This window comes from Ochotona curzoniae, unplaced genomic scaffold (genome assembly GCF_017591425.1).
Source record: "Ochotona curzoniae isolate NIBS_2020 unplaced genomic scaffold, NIBS_Ocur_1.0 scaffold_3835, whole genome shotgun sequence".
In the NCBI taxonomy this organism is placed as follows: domain Eukaryota; kingdom Metazoa; phylum Chordata; class Mammalia; order Lagomorpha; family Ochotonidae; genus Ochotona; species Ochotona curzoniae.
Genome location: NW_024467114.1, coordinates 33,807,961 through 33,822,536, shown reverse-complemented (window position 1 = coordinate 33,822,536; position 14,576 = coordinate 33,807,961). Strand labels below are relative to the sequence as shown.

General features: G+C 40.3%; 1 protein-coding gene across 3 annotated transcripts in view; it reads right to left on the bottom strand.

Moving 5' to 3' along the window:
- The window catches only part of CRPPA (CDP-L-ribitol pyrophosphorylase A), a 231,552-nt gene that overhangs the window by 194,822 nt on the left and 22,154 nt on the right, over positions 1-14,576 (bottom strand). For 2 of the 3 annotated variants that reach the window (XM_040965017.1, XM_040965018.1), the window contains exon 3: positions 7,855-8,004. The exons of the other annotated variant lie outside the window; for it this stretch is intronic. In XM_040965017.1, the coding sequence (XP_040820951.1) occupies positions 7,855-8,004 (150 nt within the window). The remainder of the gene's footprint in view (positions 1-7,854; positions 8,005-14,576) is intronic. 3 annotated transcript variants of the gene reach the window in all.

The following is a 14,576-nucleotide window of genomic DNA, read 5'->3' as shown; positions in this document are numbered from 1 at the left end:
GGAAAGCTTTATAGAAAGCTGAGTAAGAGATAAATCTAAGCTATTAAGACTTTCTATCAAAAAAATCTACAGTACATACTATAATTGAGAAATGAGATAGTCACTTTAGGAATGGAAAATTTGTCTCTATTGCTCTATCCATTCTACTGTAACAGAGGTCCTGGCCAAAGAGACAACCAAAGGAAAATTATTACCAAAACAAAAAAAAGCTGTTAGTATGTCTACTATAGGAATCTAGAATTCGAGCACACGGTTAAAACCAAAGTCCAACCAAAGTCTTGATATGCCAAAGGGAGAAAAAAACACACATAGCAACAAATCAATTAGAAAGCAAAACTGGAAACATACATCACGACAGCAAAAATATATAATGTAAAAAATTACTAAGAACGTAGAAAAAATTAAAAATTTTCAAACAATAGTAAATATATAAACACATACTATGCCTATAAAGGACACAAGCATAATTGTAAAACCCTCCACTTAATTCCCAAATTAATTTATCATGTCAATTACTACCAGTGACACTTGCAACCAGAGGGATTGGAATGAACATTTCCTACCTAGAACAAAGTTGTCAAGGTCAGTCCAGAGGCTTCCGCACAGTACACGCCTTCCTCCGAGTGCCCTTGACCTCCCCTGTCTCCCAGACCCTCTGGCAGGGGGGCCCATGTGGCCCTATCCCTGAGGACACAAGCCACAGCCTGTGCTGTCAACCAGGGCTACCACTGGCCACAGGCAGTACACCATGGTGCGGGTCACAGGCTCCGGCTTCCATGGAACAGCCAGCAGTTCTCCCTGAAGGAAAACCCTGCATCAGGAGACAGCTGGCAGAGGATCATGTCTGCCGGCACAGGCCATTGGGAGGCAGAAGGCTAACAGCTGTGGATGAACTTGTCTGGATTTGTCTCATCGGATGGAGGTACCGAGTTGTGTTTGTTTGTGAGGCAGTGGCCAGATGGGTAATAAATCACCTCGCATCAGAGCGTGAGCCTGCCGGAGGCTCTATGTGCTATGGAACCTGTGCAAAAACAAAATGTCAAAGGGAAATTTAAAAAGTTTAAGGTGGTGATGTCCCTGGAAACAACCAATGAATGAACAAATAATGCATTCAGAAACAAGCCTACGTATACTGGAGTACATCAGAAACTGCTTTGAAAAAGTGGAACTAAACTTATTTGGTGCAAAAAAAAAAAAAAGCAAAATTTGAAATGCATGGAGTTTTCCTCACAGTACACGTTTTTTATGCCCTCTGTGTACATGAATTTCAGAATTACTTTGTACTCAAGTAAACTTACCCTTTAATTCCATTCTCTAAAATCTTGTATATTAGAAATGGCAATATAATAAAAGCACAAATTAGTTAGAAAATGGATAATGCATTAATACTGAACAAACTAACTCAATTCATAGATGCAAATTCAAAGGAGCCCAATATGGGAGCACATTCTAAAACGACCTCAAAATGAATTAAAGAGCAACAATCATGTAACTGTGACATGATTAAGAAATTTTTAAACAAGAGTCCATACTCACAGGGTTTGCTTGCATCAAGACGAAGTAATTAATGACAATACTGACATAAATGGCTAAGAGAAGACATTGCAACACATAATCAAGAAAGGAATAACATCTAGTAGCCCTTCCAGAAATACCAACAAGACTGAAGCAAGACACCAATAAGAAGGTGAACAAAGATAGGAATCATCACTATTAGTAACTTCTGGGCGAGTGTCATGGCCCTTTTGGGGTACTGTAAGTTAAACAGCTCCAACTGGGTTGGCTATGAACAGAATGGACGGCTCATGGTTAAGAGGGAGGCCCACAAGTCCAAGACTAAGGCACCCACAGATGTGTGTTTGGCAAGGGGAGCCACTCCTCAGTGGCGCCCTCTTGTTGCTTCCTAACAGGGTGGGAGGAGTGAACTAGCACTTGAGCATCCTTAACAAGGGCACCGATTCCACTGCTGTGGGAGGGCCTGCTAAAAGAGCCTGAGGCTTAGGTTTTAGCAAAGGGCATTCTTGGGCAGACATGGGAAACCCGCAGCCAGGAAGTGGAAGTATCCGACCACAGGGTGCTGAGAAGGAGTCTCCCCTCTCTCCCTGCAATCCAGGTTTCTGCTAGGGAGTACCACTTTCTTGACTCTCTGCCCTTCACGTAGCGGAACCCCTTTGGGATTTCCTGGGTGCCAGCTTCCCCCAGCTTCAGCCTGGTTGTTGCAGCTTTCTGGGGAATGTTCTAGTAGGTGGAAGGTATCTATTTCCCACTCTTCTTCCAGCTTTAAAATAAACAGAAATAACTTTCTTTTAAAAATATCTACACTATACTAACAAGAAACATAGATGTTTCATCCTCATTTAACCATCAAATAACTTCTTCTAACTCTGACACAGAAGTTGGTAGGCATCACATCGAGAAAAATTACAAAACTGTATAAACATTAAAAGCCCCAGAAGATGTGACTGGAACTACAACCACTAATAAACTCAGAGGACTTAACTTTCCAAACTTCACTTGATCTTGATCTAAGCCAAAAGGTTGAAAAGCGATAACACTTCTTCAATTTACATAAAACTACAGAAACCTACAGAATGAGACACACTGGAATTCAATGAGACAAAAATAACTTCAATGTCCATGCTAATGGTAAAGACAGAGTTGGGGTGGTGTGTATGCACGAGTCCAATCAAAGGTGATTCCAGCCCAGGAAAGCTTCCCCTGGAAATCCATACTCTTTCAGTTTTGTTCCGCTTGTTGTTCATTCACCATCCCTAAGGATCTTTCCATCCCCAGTCCCTTTCCTCCATTCTCCACCTGTTTCAAAACAATGGTCTACATTCCCTCATCTCCCTAGCACCAACCCCAACACCGGTCACAAGATGCTCACGCTCTTGAGTTCTGGTTAGCTCAGCAACTGACAGCCAGTGTGTGGGCACTTGGTACAAAACACAGATCCTACTCATTGTAAGGCGTGCAGGTCCTGGGCAAACGAAGGGAAGTTCCTATTATGTTCTTTGGGTTTTATGGTTCTATCAGATGTCAATCCCCAGAAATGTGGCAGCGCTCCTTAAAGATCGAGGGAGGGGAGTGTTTTGTGTTAATGGTGTGTTTACACTTTAAAACAGAACACAGCATCTGGATGTCCATGAGAAGATTTCAACAGGATATCAAATCTAAGAAACTGGATGGTTAATGGCGCAGAGGACGATTTGGCAACTGGATGAATCACGCCAATTCTTTCATGCCTGGGCATTCCCATGGAGACATCATTAACAGGGCACCTTCTATGATCCTGCACACCTAAGCTCTTGAGTGCAAGCAATGAGTCACAGATGGTGCTGTGACCACCACACCAATTTTCTCAAGAACTGTGGTTACATAATTTGAAAGCCTCTCTGTGGGGACAATCTATTCTCTTGAAACAGCACAGAGGAGAAATTTCATGTTTGAATAAGAATGTTCTGGATGATTCTGGGCTTCCCATGTTCCTGGAGACAGTGTAATTTTCACTGCAGGATTTTTTATTCTTTAAAGCAAATTTTCTTTTCCTTAGAAATCTTTGCCAAATGTGTCATTAAGAATTCCCAGTGGTTAAAGGGAATCATCTCCAGCAGGACAATGAAACAACCAACAAGTACCCACTTACAAGGAAACCCTAAAAACCAACCAAAAACAAGTACCAAGTGTTTGTGCATGCTAAGTATATCTCACACTTACACGTTTTAATGATTTTTCAATTATTATCAACCCAGTCCACGGCACTAATAACTGATTCTTCACTGTTCATACACACAACCCAGTTTTCTGCTACGTGGGTACTAACACACATCTGGACATAGAATAATGGAGACACACACACATAGGCAATTAATAGGAGTTCGTATCAGTATATGACTAACAAAACACTCTGACATGAACATTTGTATATTCGGTAAAAGCTCTACAATGGCATAACTCCTACTAGCCCTTTCAAATATCCACTAATGATTCCTAGGAATAAAGGATGAGGGGAATTAGCATTTGCAAGAATTAGTACTTATAATAAAGCAGCAAACCAAATCTACACATACCTTTGGTGTACATGTAATTGTTCTGATTAATTTCTCAAAGACTTTAAAAAGGATTTAGAAGTGTATGTGCTTATGTTCAACTTTATTATCCAATACAAAGCTGAATATAGGGAATGGTAATATATAATAATTGGCAGTAATGTCACATCTATGTACCTACTTCAAAGTCCCTAAGAAAAAAATGAAATTAAACACATTTTAATGCAAAAAACCCAAAAGGTTAAACTCAGGCACAGCTTTTTAAAAATGCTCCATTTTCTTTATCCAGTCATCAGTCGAGAGACATCCGGGTTGATTCAACACCTTAGCTGTAGTGGTTTTGCTGCTATAAACGCAGGCTTATAGGTAACTCTTCCATAGGCTTATTTCATTTCCTTTGGGTAAATTCCCAGCAATGGAATAACTGGGTCATATAATAGATCCACTTTCAGATCTGAAAAATCTCCAAATTGTCCTCTATAATGGTTGTGCAAGTTCACATTCCTGCCACATCCTCACCAGTGTGTTATTTTTTGATTTGGGAATGACCAGCAGTTCTAACCAGGGTGAGGTAAGGCCTCTCTGTGGCTTTTCTTCACCGTTGCCCGAGTGTCTAGTGCTCTCGAGCTTCTTTTCAAGCGTCTGTTGCCTTTGAAAAATGCCTGTTCACATCTTTCAGCCCATTTCTGGACTAGATTATTAAGTTTCTTTACCTCCTTATATATATAATGGCTATTAATCCTTTATCAGATGCTAGTTTGCAAACATGCTCTCCCATTCTACCAGTTTCTTTTGCTGTACAGAAACTTCTTAGCTTGATATAATCCCATTTATGTCTTTTGCCTTTATTGCCTGTGCTTCTGGGGTCTGATCCAAGAAGTCTGTACCCATTCCATTGCCTCGCAGTATTTCCCCTGTATTTTCCTCTGCTAACCTGATGATTAGCTTCAGGTTTGGATTCAGATCCCTGATCCACGTGAGTCGATTCGTGCGTGAGGTCTAAGTTAGGAGTTTTATTTTATACTTCTGCATACGGCATTCCAAGTTTCCCAACTCTGTTGAAGAGAACATCCTTTCTCCACAATGATTCTGATTTGTTTGCAGAGAGCGCCATGGAAGCTCATTTAGCCAGAGCCATAAGACAAGAAAAAGAAATCAAAGGGCTATGAATAGGAGGCAGGAAGTCAAGTTATCCCTGTTTGCAGATGGTATGACCCTTTACATAGCAAAACCAAAAGACTAAGATTACTGGAATGCCCAAGATGGTTGCCAGAACAAAATCAACACTCAAAAATCAACAACCTTTCTATAAACAATGACACAACTGGAAAAACCTTGTAATATCAGTTTCATTCACAATAGCTATAATATATTAATTATATATAATATATATGTTAAATATATAGCTATATTAAATAATAGCTATAATATATTATAATACCTAAAATATATTATAGCTATATTATATAATATAGCTAGATATAATATATAATATATAATATTGTATACAATAATATACAATACAATAATATGTATATTATATATTATATATAATAGCTATATTGTATATTATATCATATATTACAATATTGTAATATATTATAATATCATATAATGTATAATAGTAAAATTAATGTAATAAAATAATATAATATAGCCAACATATATTATATATTGTATGATATATATGTGGCATATCAGATATGATATGTACCCTGATATGCCACATATCACATATAAGATATATCATATATATCACATCTTATATATCATATATTTTATATCTTATATGTGATATATTACATAAGATATCTTATATATCATATATTATGTATAGCATATATTATATAGCAGATATATATTATAAATGTATATAATATATTCAACACACACATATATATACCCCAGGATAAATCCATTCAAATATGTAAAAGCTCTGTGTGTGCAATGAAAATTACAAAAGGTTGAGCAAAGAAATAGAAGCTACAGGAAAACAAAATGAAAAATCTTCCATGTTTTTGAATTGCTAGAACTAGCATCATCAAGATGTCCATACTATCTGCAGAAATTTAGAGAGCTATTGTGATCTGAATCAAAATAAAGATATTAGTCTCAGAAAGAAAAAAAATAACCCTAAAACTCATACTGAATCATAAGACCCCAAGGGACCAATACAATCATAACCAATAAAAAGATAGCTGGGGGCATCACACAACACATGGCCTCAAACATACTACAGAGCTCTTATACTCCAAACAGCTAGGTATGACACAAGAACAGACATGTCAACCAGTAGGACAGACTAGAAAACCCAAAAATCAATCCTTATAAACAACTAACAAATTCCTACATTAAACTCAGAAATGCGGCTAATGGTGGTCTAGTTCAGCAAGATTTTGTCTATAAATTAAGACATGAGGATTCAAAACTCAAAGACCGTTTGAATGGCATAATTTATGTATGATTAATGACTATATACTAAAGCTAAATTTTTGTGCTTCAAATCATTTCAACAAGATACAAACTTCTGCAGACCTTTCTAATCAGTAAATGAGTTTCCATTCTGCAGAACTGATCTGACTTTAAAATAGTACCTGGTGGAGTTAGCTATTGAACGAATGCATGAGCAATCCCAGCAAACACATGTATGAGCTTAACTAACCTCTATGGAGATCCATCATTATGTCCCTCTAGTATGAATGACAATATTCACAATACCATTACCACACCCTCCTTTAAGGTCATCGACTTCAAACTTGTTATCGATTCTCTAATATCAGGCAAGAACCAAATTATTCTCTAAGTTCTATGTCACTGGGAAGATTCAATACCAAACATCAAGTACCGATTCCTCATATAAACGGTAGTAAGCTTCTATAAGGCAAAAGTGTTTCTACAACACACACACAAATGCAAAGATAATCCAATAGCCTGTATTAATTGAAACTTCAATTTTTTTTTAAGTACTTACCTTTAGCTCAAATTCTAATTAGCAAGTGTCTCAGTGGGAAGAAGGCTGCCAACATTGAACAGACCTGCCTGCAACTTAGGCCCTTCGGCCAACACCAGGGCTTCAATGAGAAAGCAGGCTTGCTGTGCCTGTTAAACCATCTACAGAAACACCAGGATTTCTACTGGACACCTGCTTGCCTTCTGAGCACCCGAAAGCTCTGTGATAGTCAGACTGGTTGTGTGTCCAATCCTGAGGGATACCTTGGGCACCAGGACCCTTACAGTTTTCACTGGGCAGAAACACTGCAGGCATTTGCAGTCATCTCACTGCTGGAGGGAGATGTGGTTTTCCAAAACACTTCGGGAAGGAGGAGCACATGAAGAGGGCTGGAGCAAGGGGCCGGTGTCGTGGTGCACTGGGGTTGAACCATCGCCAGCAACACCAGCATCCCAAATCATCTATTTCCCTTCCAGTTCCCTGCTAACACGCGTGATAAAGCAACAGAGGATGGCCAGGTACCTGGTCTCCTACCGTTTATGTGGTAACAAGATGGAATTCCAGGCTCCTGACCTCAGTCTAGTCCAATCTCAATTGCTGTGGCCATTATTTGGGGAATGAGCCAGCAGAAAGGAAGACAGATCATTCCAGTCTCTCCTCCTCCCTCTCTTTCTCTTCCTCTCTCTGCTTTTAGATAAACTGGATGAACTTCCAACTTTACTGCAAGAACCCTTACCCCTTAATACAACTACAATAATGAATCTACTGTGCTCTGCAAGTTCTCCATGCAGAGCACTGGTCTGAGAACCGAGATCTGACCGAAGAAGGGCTTCCCTAAGCAGCCACTGCTCTTACCTGCTGGTAGGCTTTGTAGATCACATCAAACCGAAACGCCTGCGGCATCTCACTGGCTCGGTGTGCAGCGCGCTCCAGCGAGTGGTCCAGGCACCCATCCGCGGAGGCACGGATGACGGTGGAGACCAGGGGTCGCATGGCTCCTGCCGCCTGAAGAACAGGAAAGAGGCAAATGGTACCATTATCGCATCCCTCAGAGCAGGTCAAAGTGCAACTCGAAATTCCTCATCTTCCCAAAACAGAGTTTAAACAGTGGACTTGTGTGTGTATACCTTACAAATCACATCAGCATTCCAGGTTAAAAAGAAAAATCAGTGTCACCGTATTACCATTCCACATTCTAAGAGGAAGAAATTGCTAGTTTTTTTTTTTCATTGTAGCTTCGAATCCTTTCCATCACAGATCTGCGGGATCCAATAGGAAAAAAAGGACATCAAGATATAGTTGGGGGGAGGGATGATGAAAAAGCCAGATGTGAAATAATTAAAATTTCAAAATGTGTTCTGTAGTGTGCCTTCCAAATTATTCACTCAGATTATAGAATTAAATAATCTCCCAAAACTCCAAAAATGAGATTCTCAAATAACAAGTTACATCTTGCTTGAATTCCTGTTTTAAAAAAAAGTTATTTTCAAACAAAATATCCATTGATTTCAACCACTGTGAAGAAACTTCTGAATAACTGATGAACATCCCTAACCATAATAAGAGAGATGCTCCTGTTTGCTGCTGCTTCCCATTGTCTTCCACACATTCCCACGACAATGCAGCCTTGAAGGTCACCACACAAAAACTACCTGGATGAGGTCACCTTAGAAGATGGTTCTACGGTAGGCAGCTAACCAACTTTGTCATACTGAGCCTAACCAGTCCTTTCCCCACACAATGGAGCCAGATTTTTCAGCCTGTAAAAATAACACAAGTAGAACAAGTGTGGTCTTGAGGGGAGCAACATCTATCAGAGCTAGAGAGACAACCCATAATCGAGTTTACAAAAGCCAACGGACTGGCTGGAAATCAAAGAGTGATGTACCAGCCAAGGAGACGGTTGACAAGTTGTGTCACCACTTCCAGTGCCTCGAGTGGAAACTGGGAGCCTAGACATGAAAGCCGAAAGGAGGAGACAGCCTGGGGTGGTCCAGGAGGAGGGCTGTCCACATGCAAGCAGGATCCCAGGACGGCAGGAGGTGAGCACGTCCACCTTCTATCAGCAGGGCTTACAAGGAGAGAAAGGCCTGTGTACACATGAACTTGTGCACTGCTTCTCTTTTTCATGTTTTCATTTCATTGAAATGGTAGAAACAGAAACAGACAGGACTCCCATGCACTGCTTCGCTCCCTGTATGCTTGCCACAGCTGGGATCAGGTCAGGCCCAAAATCACGAGTCCAGCCCTCAATCCAGGTCTGCCAGACAGGTGGCAGGGACAAAGCGACTTCAGCCGTCAGTGTTTTACATCAGGGTCTTCACATCAGGGAGCGAACACTTGAGAAGGGATGTAGGCTACCCAAGTGCACGGAATACTGCTTTTCAAGGAAAATATTAAATCTCCATGGAAACCTCTTTTAGGTCCTACTGGGACTGTTTGCCATATGTTGAGGGGAAAAAAAATATTTAAAAGGGAACATGAAAAATATCGAAGACAACTATAAGAAGAACTCCAGAGACTCCCCAGCGAAACTTGGAAAACATTTTGGAAACAACTATTTAAAGTCTCTGACTATTACCCCAAGGGCATTCAGCAAGTGAAGAAATATTTATTCAAGAAAATCTGCTAAATCTTGGGAAGAGCAGGAAGTGTCTGCGGTCCTTGAGTCATGCTCTGTTTCTCCTTTCATCTCTCACCCAGCTCAGAGTGACTGAGCCCTTCCCAGGGCGGGTGTGGGCACCAGGAGGAGGTTCCTCTCCCCCACACAGCAGGGGAGAGGGGCCAAGTGCCAGCCTATCCTTATCTGCCTCCGCACCACAACACAGAGGCTCAAATGCAGGTGAGTGTGATCTTGAAGCCAAGTCTCTCTTTCAAATAGCTTTCACCATAGCAGCGCGTGCCCTCAGGGCAGCAGACCAGAAGCACAGGACCTTTGATTCGCCTATTAGAGCAAGGGTCTCCATGCCACAAGACAAAAGGCAAAAGGAAGAGCGGGGCCTTGAGGTAGTCCTTGCCAGCCCCAACCAACCAGAGCGTGAGCAGTGCTCCAGGAGCGCCCACAGCTCGAAAGACTTGTAACAGCTGGGAAGCTGTGCCAAAGGAAGCCGGTGCATGTGAAACCAGGCAGGACAAAGTTCAAGCCCAAGTGTGTCCCTTTCTCCCACTGAGAAAGAGAGGAGAGAATGAATGTAAACAATTAACAGGAATCTGCTGGGGCCAAGTGCAGTGTCTCAAAAGGCTAATCCTTCACCTACAGCACCAGCATCCATCCCATAGGAGCACCGGTCCTAGTCCTGGCTTGTTCCACTTTTCATCCAGCTCCCTTTTTACGGCCTGGGAAAACAGTAGAAAATGGCTCAAATCCCTGGACCCCTGCATCTAGACGGGAGATCTGGAAGAGGCTCCTGGCTTTGGATCAGCTCCACTCCAGCCATTGTGGCCACCTGGGGAGTGAACCAGCAGATGGAAAATCCTGTTTCTCCCTCTGTAACTCTTCCTCTCAAATAAAAAAAAAACTCTTTAAAATAAAGTTGAACAAGTAGCAGGCAATGAGGGCAAGTTAACAACCAGGTGTGGTATCAGCAGAGGCCTAGGCTATACCAGAGACATGAGGGAATGACACTGAGAGCCCTGCTAAGACTAAGGCCATCCTAGCCGGCTCTCCACCCTCTGCAAATGGCATCACAATCTTGACTGGGCGCGGGATAAAGCACTCCACAAAAAGAGATCAGCTCGTCACAGACAAATAAATGAGCAACCACAATAACCAATCCTGCAAAGGTAGGAGAAAAAAAAAATGAGTATCCAGAACTTGACAAAATGTACTATCCAAACAGGCAATTTTCAGAGATAAAAAAAAATTTAAGACAGACAACCAAAAGATGTCTATGCATGGGGAGGGAGTTTCATATTACCAACATTAAGAAGGTAACTGTAAAACAGAAATTCTAGAGTTGAAAAAGCATGATAAGTAAAATGAACAACTTGCCAAAGGAACTCAGAAATAGGATGGAACAGAAGAAATACTAATCAACTGAAAATGAGATCCACAGCAATAATACAATCCAAGCTACAGAGAGAAATGGGCAGGGGGAGAGGGAACCAATACAGTATAAGAAGATGCAGGACACCCTTAAGCATAGCGACAATTTTGCATTGGTGGTACCCAAAGGAAAGGAGCAAGAAAAAAAAAATCATAACATAGATTATGACTGAAAATTTTGCAAAGTTAGGGGAGAAAAAATATTAGCCCACCAACTCAAGAAACTCAAAAAATTCTAAAGAGAACAAACACAACAAAATCCACACCCGGACACATTATATTAGAAGTTGTGGAAGCCAAAAACAACCGAAGAAATCTTGAGAATATTAGCAAGGGAATTCTGATAAGACGAGCCCGGGACAGCTCCCCGGAAGTAATGAAATCCAGGATGCGATGAGCGCACAGTCACTGCTAGATGCTTTTTTAAAGACCCAAAGATTTTATACCCAGAAAAAAAATTAGAAAATTTGTATTTTTAAATAAAACCCAAATTTTAAAAAAGTAAAAACTAAATTTCCAACAAAACAGAATTCTTCACCAGCAAATTTAATAAATGTTCCTCAATCTCAAAGAAATGAACCCGAGATGGACCATTCTGCTCTACATGAAAAGATAAAGTGTGCCAGGAAAGTAATAAGCAAATGTAAAAATACCATATAAATGTATATTTTTCATTATATTATCTGTTTTCAAAAGATTTTGCCAAAAGTGGCATTAAACAGGCATAATGTTAATAAAGAGACAACAGGCATGACATGAAAGTCTCCATGTCCAGCTCTACTCCAGGACACTGACCCGGCTGAGACCACCACATCTTGCCTGCTGAGGATGCTCGAACCCTGACACGATGTTCTGGCATGACTAGGAGAAAAATGTGTTTCACCTGCTACAACAACACAAGCAGTTCTGCGTCAGCTCAGTACTTTTACTCAGTCCCCGGGGTCCCTTCCCACTAGTGGATTTTGCCTCTACGGACCCTGCTACCCTGAACTTAAGGGTGCAGAGATTTTGGGGCCTGAGCCACTCTCCAACAGCCAGCAGTAAAGGACTTCCATATCTGACCAGCGCATGTCACTCCTCTGGATCGGCTCACATGGGTACAACATATTGAAAGGCAACACTTAACAAAAATACCCCCAAAACGGGCAGAAAGGAATCAAACTCCAACTACAAGCTGGTGTTCATAAGGAGACAGAATTCAGAAAGAGGTAGATAGGTTGCAAAGAGACATAACACACAAATATGAACTACAATGTAACTTTCAAATAGCTACACTAAAATTCATATTAGAAATATATAAATGTAGTAGAGCTCAAGTAGGATCACTTCACAATGAAAACGATTAAGCAATCAGGAGATATGAAAATTAAACATCTCCCACAATCCCCAAAATGCATAAAGTCAAACTGACCGAATGAATGGGGAAACAATAATGAAACTATCAACATCTCACTTTCAAAAAAAATAGAACCAGGCCAATTAACATATAAACAAGATTTTTTTTAGGACCCAGCACAATGGTTCAGTGGCTAAGTTCTCACCCTGCAAGTGCCAGGATCCCATGTGGAGGCCAGTTTGTGTCCCAGCTGCTCCAATTCCCATCCAGCTCCCTGCTTGTGGCCTGGAAAAGCAGTAGAGGACAGCCCAAAAGCTTTGGGACCTTGTACCCACACGGGAGACCCAGAAGAAGCTCGTGGCTCCTGGCTCCAGATCATCTCAGCTCTGGCCACTGTGGCCACTTGAGAAGTAAACCAGCAGACAGAAGATCTTTCTCTGTGTCTCATCCATTTTCATTGAAAAGGCAGATTTACACAAGAAAATCTGTTTTTCCAATGAAAACATCCTTTAGGCCAGGTTATATGCCAATACAAAAACCAGTTCAATACATTTTAAAGAGCTAAAATCTTACTAAATACGTTCTCGTTAGAATCAAGGCAAATTAACTGTAGCAGAAAGGTGGGAATTTCACATACATGGAAATGGAATAAGATTAATAAAGCAATGAGTAAAGCAATAACAGGAAATTTGAATATCCATCAAGATGAATAAAAGAATAGCATTACAAGTAACTCATGGGACACAGCAAAAGCAATCAGAGGAAAAGTTACAATCATAAACAAAGAACATTCTCATTTTATAAGGAATAAATCAAAGATAGCTGCTTGAGAAGGTAAAGTGTAATGATAGAGTAACAAAAAAAAAGACTCAATATATTTGGAATGAAAGTAGAGAGATTTTGCATTTTTAAACCATGAATATCTATATTCCAACAACTGAGAAAGTATATGAAATGGACAAATTCCTAGAAAGATACCAACTTTCCAAACTGACTCAAGAGTAGAAAATCTAACAGATCAGAAAAAAAAAAAAAAAAGCAAACCAAACTCAGAACTTCTAAAACTTCCCACAAAGAAAAGCAAGATGGCTTTACTGGCTAATTATGTCAAAAATTTACAGACTTTTCCCCAAAAAATAAAATACAGAATGTTTATTGACTCATTCTCTGAGTTTTAGCATAACACCAAAACAAAAGAAACATTTCAATAAGGCGAGAAACATTTCAATAAGGCGAGAAAGATACAGGTCCAGTGATCTTATGAAAACAGACGCAAAAGTCCTCCAGAAGAGCAGATGGTCTCCAGCTAACAATAGGTCTACTTAAAAGTTTTTAACTTGATGACAGTGGGAAAGTGGCACAGCGTCAGTAGAAACTGTACTTCAAAATGTGATTGTTGATCTTTCCCAGGCTACCGGGAGATTTAGACAAGACACCCTCTCCTGATGCCAGCCAGTGCAGGCACAGAACAAGAGGGTAAGCAGCTGGCACCCAGAGCCTGTCCCATTGCTAACCTATCATGGCCAGCAGGTTAGGCATATTATAGGTATTTCCAAGTAGAGTATTTTCAACTTATAATGGATTTAAGACATAAACTTATTAGTCAGGGAGCATCATATTTACAAACCTAATTTATACACCAGTACTGAATGGGAGTTATCCAAAGGCACACTGGATTGGTTCCATTCTCACACATACACACACACACACACACACGTACAATGTAAAATATCACAGTACTACAAAAAAAAGGGTATGTGTCAATAGATGCAGAAACTCATTTGATAAAAACCAACACCAATTCACCAAAAAAAGCAGATAGCAAATGGTACTTAGGCAAGAATATGTAATAAAAATGTAAAAAAAAGGAAGTAAAACTGTCCCTGTGTGCAGATGGCATGATCTTGTATAGTAAGAAAATCCTTAATTCACCCAAGAACTAATAATATGCACATTTAACAAAGATACAAAGAAAAAGCTTAATATGTAAAAACCCAATGTATTTCTACATACTAGCAAGGAATAACTCCAACATGAAATTAAGGGGAAAAAATTCACAACAGCATCAAAGAGCTTCAAACCCTGTGCTCTGAAGACAACGATGGGTTTTCAGTTCTGAGGGACAGATCACTCACGCTGGTCTTACTCATTCCTACTCAAGTGCTGACATAGTTCCCTGCACCAACCATCCTCCCT